The sequence below is a fragment of the Pyrus communis genome, chromosome 4 (genome assembly GCF_041283825.1).
Source record: "Pyrus communis isolate YQ-2024b chromosome 4, ASM4128382v1, whole genome shotgun sequence".
NCBI lineage: Eukaryota > Viridiplantae > Streptophyta > Magnoliopsida > Rosales > Rosaceae > Pyrus > Pyrus communis.
In genome coordinates this window covers 18145365-18152313 of record NC_142568.1, presented here as the reverse complement: position 1 = coordinate 18152313, position 6949 = coordinate 18145365, and the positions used below count along the sequence as shown (strand labels likewise).

At 37.1% G+C, this 6949-nt stretch overlaps 1 protein-coding gene across 2 annotated transcripts; it reads right to left on the bottom strand.

Annotated features, from left to right (window-relative positions):
* Window positions 1–2208: 2208 nt before the first annotated feature.
* Window positions 2209–6738, bottom strand: LOC137722644 (putative LRR receptor-like serine/threonine-protein kinase At3g47570). 2 transcript variants are annotated; one of them, XM_068461693.2, is made up of 3 exons: window positions 6454–6738; window positions 3075–5794; window positions 2209–2973 (listed from the first exon to the last, which is right to left on the bottom strand). In XM_068461693.2, the coding sequence occupies exons 2-3, from the start codon at window positions 5791–5793 to the stop codon at window positions 2537–2539; spliced, it is 3156 nt and encodes a 1051-aa protein (XP_068317794.1). In that variant the 5' UTR covers window position 5794; window positions 6454–6738; the 3' UTR covers window positions 2209–2536. The 2 variants fall into 2 exon arrangements, with proteins under 2 accessions (XP_068317794.1, XP_088548846.1); XM_088692720.1 differs by having other exon boundaries at window positions 6512–6738.
* Window positions 6739–6949: the final 211 nt, after the last annotated feature.

Sequence of the window (6949 nt, the reverse complement as noted above, 5' to 3'; positions counted from 1 at the left end):
ACCTCCAAAACTCATCCCTTATCCCTACAGGTCTTCACTTGATCACATAAAATTTTGGAAATTTATTTATTTAAAAATAGTTGTAGTAGAGTTTACTCTTTGGACAGTTACTGTGTCACGCGACCCAGCTGATGGTCATTTATTGGTAATTTATAAATATTAAAAACTGTTCAAAAATTCATGGTAAATGGGCCATAGGCCTTGGTTTCCGCCTGGGTTACCGGGTTGTCATCGACCCGAGGAAAATTAAAATACTAGTTAGCTGGACCTGGTCTTGGATTGGGTTGGGTTGGGTTGGGTTGGCTGAAAATATTATTTGATTTTTGGGTCGGAATATATATATATATATTTTTTTTAATACTTTGATATTTTTACATTAAAGGGATGTGAAGTTCGGTTAAGCCACACAATGAGTAGCCTAATTTGGTCTTGAATTCCTCATCCATGAGATTTGAATCTAAGACCTCTCACTTTCAAATAAAGAGGAATATCACCAGATCGTAATATTGAATGGTTTTCGGGTCGGATTTTAGACAGGGTGACTTGCATTCTTTGCCTCTAGTTGAGGCAACTTTCTTCTCCCAGTCAATTACTCAATGAGTCAGAAAGTTGAATTTTCTCACACATGAAAAAGTGTGCATTTAAGTTATATATAAATAAGAGTCGTTAAATTTAATTAGATCAAACAATTTAGTTGCTCACATGTGCAACATAAATTTGTACTTTTGATGTACACTAGAGAAAACTTCGTGAGAAAGTGCCAGTAATTTTCTTTGGCTTGTTAGCCAAAATGATTCATGAGATTTGCATAACACATCACTTTGGTTCCTGAAATTTGAAATCAATAGAAGTGGTCATTGAGATTGTCCACCATTAATCATTTTAGTCATTCCGTGCAAAATTATGTTAAATAAGGATCAAAGTAACAAATATACCCTCAATTTAATAAACAATGGGCCAAAATGATTTAATAAAAATTAAGGGTATTTCAGCCATTCTATTCTTATTTATGGAGATTTTTCAATGAAGGACTAGTACGATTGATGGTGGACAAAATCAGAGACTAATTCTATTGATTTTAAATCTCAATGACCAAATTGAGGAGTTATGCAAATCTCATAGACTATTTTGACTAAAAAGTCTACTTTAGATGGCTAGAAGAGCCTTCTGGGCCTACAATACACAAAACCCATTAGATATGAAATCTTGATAAAGCCCACTACTAGCTTGCTAGCACACGTTTGTTACTGAGAAAAAGATATAGGCCCAAATCAACCCCTCTAGGAAAGGAGATAAGAAAAGGTTTCAATTAAACTTTGGTTTACTTTACTTATAAGTGTAAGGTATAGAGTTCGACTTATATGGATGACGTAAAAGGAAAAATGTGAAATATGTCGAGTGAGGGTTTGATTGGTTCCCACTTTGTCTTTTTCAGAAATTTCAGTCAATCCTCTAACTCAATTTCTTTTTATTTTCTCTACAATTTAACATCCAACGCATGCATAGCATGTGACATCCTTATAAGATTTTTTTTTTTTTTTTTTTTTGACAAACCAAAATTAACTTTTAAAGTTATAGGCTATTACACCGTTGACCCCTCCATCCATCAAACACAAAAAATTAACTATCATCAATCAAATGAGATTCATTATTCAACATGGTACAACGTCCATTGGTGCAAAACATGAGAAATTTCAATACTACACCCAAATAATAAAGTATAACTTGGCGATGGAAGGTCAATGATGTGAGAATTCGTAACTCTATGAGTTATTTTGACAATTTTAGAAAAATATATATCAAAACTACTACATGCCTCAAAAACGCATATCCAAAGAGGGTGCATGCAAGAAATAAATATGATTAAACATAGCATAAGTAGCTTTGTTAGACAGGCTGTCATATAATCGTTCCCATTAGTAGATACTAGGTGGTATCAAAACATGAAATGAATGTGATGTAAGTTACAGAGAACTTTATTGAAGGAGAAAACAAGGGTGTGTGTGCAAGAAATGAAATAAGCCTAGTAATAAAGAATTTGCGCATTTTTTGGAGTTCTAGACAGGGTTTCGCGCGTGACTAAATTTCTAAATCTTGAATAAATAGTATGGGCTAGACTCTACCATCTTAATCCAAATGTCTCAAATATTCGGGAATTCAATACCGAAAGAAGCAAGTTTGAATGGAAAGTTGCAACTGATTTTGAGGTTTACAGAAAGTTAACAAGCGATATATTCAGTGGGGAAAGAATATCGAGCTCGGGACCAACTAACGAATATGTTTACAAAAGATAGACATAAAAATTCAGAAGCTCACATCGTCTGCTTGAACTGAATATATAACGTGTAATCTACAAAGCAAGAGAAGAAACAAAAAAAACACACGACTGCAATGCCTTCTAATACGAAGCAGATTGGTTTTAAATTAAAAGACATTTCGAAAGAAAATTAGAGCTGACGTATAACGAACTGTGGAAGAATAGCTTGCAGATATATGGGGATGCATGTTTAAATTAGGCAACATACTTACTTGAGCATCAGTAGCGTGTTCGTCTTCGATTGAGGTATGATTCTCTAATTGCCTTCAGTTTGTTAACAACAAAATTCATTGGCATCCGCTCTTTGGGCGATATTGAAGAGCATGCGAGCCCTATTTCCATCACAGAAACCAAGCACTCCTCCAATCTTTTCGCTTGGGCTGAGCTCCGATCTTGATATTTTGTAATTGGTCCTTCTTGTATTTCATTGTTGTATTCTTCATCATCACCATCCGGATCATATATTTCAAGGAGCAATGAACGGTCAACAACGTCCATGACATGGTCTGGCAACGCCATGGCTGTGAAACGGTGAATGCTTTGACCATCTATAAACATGTCATCGGTAGGGCTTTTTCCTGTGAACATTTCTAGCAGCAGTATCCCGTAGCTATAAGTATCTCCGAGTATAGAAACTTGGCCTCCCATGGCATACTCTGCCAATGGATACACAAAAGAATGCCATAGTCAAATGACCTTTTGGATTTAGGTCTTGTTTCAGAGTTGGCTCAATAAAGAAAATGATAGAAACTCATACCTGGAGGAATGTAGCCTATGGAACCTTTTAGACCTGCTGACATTGTTTGACTTGCGGCAAGATTGTTCGAATTTGAAGCTTCCAAAAGGAACCTTGCTAATCCAAAGTCACCAACATGGGCTACCATGTCTTCATCAAGAAGCACATTGCTTGGCTTTAGATCACAGTGAACAATAGGCGTTTCACATTGGTAGTGTAGATAATCTAATGCAGAAGCAACATCAATTGCAATATCTAGTCTTTCGGTAAGGCTCAATATTCTCTTTGTTTGAAATTGCTCATCACCTTTGGGATGAATCCACGGATCTAGACTTCCATTTTCCATGAACTCAAAAACTAGACTTTTGAAGTCATTACCTTGATTGTCAATGCTTGAGCATGCAGTTATGATCTTGAGGAGATTACGGTGCCTTATACTTTTCAGAGTTTTGCATTCATCAATAAAGCTCTTGGAAGCTCCTGGTTGTTGAAGGTTCAATACCTTAACAGCAACTATTGCTGCATCACTTGACAGTACCCCTTTGTAAACAGAACCAAAACTTCCCGAACCAATCAGATTGTCCATAGAGAAACCATTAGTTGATTCAGAGAGTTCAGAGTACGAGAGACCTGATTTCCAGTCCTCATAAGAACGTAAAGTCACAGGTTTGCGTCTTGATCTTTTCACCATTGAACAAGCAGCAATAAAGCACGATACAACAATTATGAGTGCAAGAGAAGAAGCTATAGGGATGACTACTTTCAGGGCAAGTAGTCCTCGAGTTGAATGGGGCTTTTTGCATGCAGGTAGACGCAATTGTGGGATGCCACCACAGAGCCTATCATTTCCAAGAACTGACACGCCACTTGCGTTCAAAAATATCCCTTCTTTAGGTAATTCACCCTCAAAATTATTATGAGAAAGATTAAGTTTCTCAAGTAATGTAAACTTGCCTAGAAATTCAGGAAGCTGCCCAGATAAGTTATTGCCCGAAACATCTATTTCTTCCAAGCTTCTTAATTTTTTAAGAGATTGAGGAATTATTCCCTCAAATTTATTACCTTCTAAATGCAGGCGCACCAACATTATACAACTACCAAGAGTTTGTGGGATTTCACCTGATAACTTGTTTTCTGATACATCTAGCTCTGCGAGATTTACCAAATCACCCACTTCGGATGGTAGTGAACCAGTCAAAGAATTGTGAGACATGTTCAAAGAAATGGAAAGGGATGAAAGCGCAAGCAGCTGTTTAGGTATGGAACCAGATAGATTGTTATGAGAAAGGTAAAGTAGCAGTAGAAATTGGCAGTTGGCAAGACTTGGAGGGATGCTTCCCTCGAACATATTCCAGTCCAAGTAGAGGTTTGTCAATGCAGACAAGTTACCCAGGGAGGGAGGAATTGGCCCAGAAAGTTTGTTTCTATTCAGATACAACTCCACTAATTTCTGAAGCTTCCCAATTGTATCAGGGACAGTACCACCAAAATTGTTATGTTCTAGTACTAGGGCTGTCAAGTTCACAAGATTTCCAATACCCTCAGGGATGACTCCATGTATCATATTATCCCCCAGAGTAAGAGTAATTAGTTGGGTTGACTGATTGGCTATCGATCCTGGCAGTTCTCCTCCAAAACGATTACCATAAAGACGTAAAGTCTCCAAACGAGTACAATTAGCCAAGAAAGTAAGAAAATTCAAGTCACCGGGTTTTCCACTTCCTAGTCTATTTTTTTCAAAGTTTAGCCAAACTAAGCTCCGTAAGCTTCCAAGATTTTCACCGTGGAGTGCCCCAGTGAGAGAATTTCCGAACACATCAAGCCTCTCAAGTCTAGAAGCATTTCCAAATGAGACAGGAACACGCCCTGTGAACTTGTTGGCACCAGCGAAAAACCCTATGAGATTAGGAAGAGTATTGCCCACATTTGGTGGTATCTCTCCTTGCAGCTGGTTCTCAGGAACATCGAAAAAGTTTATGGAAGAAATATTATAGATTGAAGAAGGGACCGTACCAGATAAATTATTCGCCTGAAGTGAGAATATCTCCAAGCTTGTTAGACGCCCGAGTTCCTTAGGTATGATTCCTTGTAAATTGTTTCTGCCAAGATAAACAGTTTTCAAATAAGAAAAGTTTCCTACCCAATAAGGGATGGTTCCGGTGAGATTGTTGTAATCAACCCATAGATGGTTTAAGTTCAACAACAAGCTGAGTTGGTCAGGAATCGACCCAGTAAGCTTGTTGAAATAAATACTGAGCACTTTTAGTTGGGTACAATAAGACATATTGGTTGGAATTTTTCCGCCGAAGGAATTGTAAGACAGGTTGAGATATTCCAAGCTTCTTAATCGGCCGATTTCTTGCGGAATTTCACCATGGAAGCCGTTGCTTGTAAGGTTAATCCCAGTAAGATAAGTGAGGTTTCCAATAGAAGGGGGTAAGGAGCCTACTAAATTTTGAGAATTCAACTTCAATGTCAGGACTCTTTTGTTGGAATTGTTACATGTAACACCTCTCCAGCCACAGAAATCGGTGGAATCATTCCATGAGCTCATGATATTTTGAGGATCTTCAGTGATCCTTTTCTTGAAGTCTAGCAGTGCCAGTCTGTCGGATTCATTTCCGAAAGTACTGCTTGACAGTGCTGCAGGTTCCAGACCTTTGCTCATGTATAAAAGAATGAACCCATGAAGGAATTTAGACAAAATCTGCTTCCCATCGTGCATAGATGAATGCTTCATCCTGTTTGAAATACCGATAAAAAAACAGCAACCAAGTTTGTATACATGATTAGGACAGAGTCATGGAGAGGAATTCAACAAAGACCAGCATTCACGTCCTATACGGCGTTAGGAAAACTTGTGAGACAGAAAATTTAGATCTCATTTCCCAGTTCTAATTGCTTTCGAAAATTTCGCAAGGACTAGACTAATTGTAGGGTTATTCTATGATGCGAAAAATGATTATAGTGATTTGGTTGAATATGAATGTGGATTTTGTTTTCAATTGGTTTGTGGAGATTAGATTTCTAGTCGAGAAGCAATTAAGACTTATATGCGTATTTCTTGCATCTGCAGAACTAGTCAAGAAGGTGAAGTGTCATAGCCGAGAGATCAAATATCAATCATGTTGTCTACTCTTATTGTAAACGATTAATATAGTATGTTAGTTAATATGAACAACGTGACGATGTGATAGTCAAATTCAAATATTTAATGTGCAAAATGTTCTAAGAAAAACTAGTGTGAGTAGTCCTAACCACAACACTTTCATATATTCATGTATTATATTAAAGACAAACAATCGTCAACAATGCACCGAAATTCAATTGCCCGAAAATATATCAAAATTGTTTTAGTTGAAATTTATCAGAAATAAGCAAAGATCATAGAAAAACTGACCTAAATGATGAGTTAGTGCCTGATTGAAATACTCAGCTGGGGGAAGGGGAGATCATACCTTCAACATTTTGCAGTCTGCAGCAGCTATAAATTTGTGATTTTTTCCGTTCTTGTTTGCTAGAAATAAAAAATCTGAGTTTCTGAAAGCTTGGTACCACTGCTGCTATTAATCTTGATCTTAAATTGTTCGTCGGTTGATTACGATAAGATAAGCGTGATCCACTGATTTATTCTGGATGCTATTTTTTTTGTTAAAAAGGGCTGCTGATGTTGACAACAGTTGCTATCTGCCAACATGGATATTGTCAACATCAGTTACTACCTATTATAAATATTGTCAAGTGGGGTGGGAAATGTAGTTAATACTAGCCGCCCAAATTATAGAGTCTTTAGATATTAGTTGTATAGATTGTGATATAAAGAGGTCTTAAGGGAGACAAAGGAATATACAGAAAATTGACCACAAACCCATTATTTCTGAGATGGTATTAGAGCA

Coding starts and splice junctions, on each gene's coding strand:
- LOC137722644 (XM_068461693.2), bottom strand. CDS start 5,793: ATGAAGCATTCATCTATGCACGATGGGAAGCAGATTTTGTCTAAATTC. Junction 2,974..3,074: donor CATAGGCTACATTCCTCCAG/GTATGAGTTTCT, acceptor ATCCATTGGCAG/AGTATGCCATGGGAGGCCAA.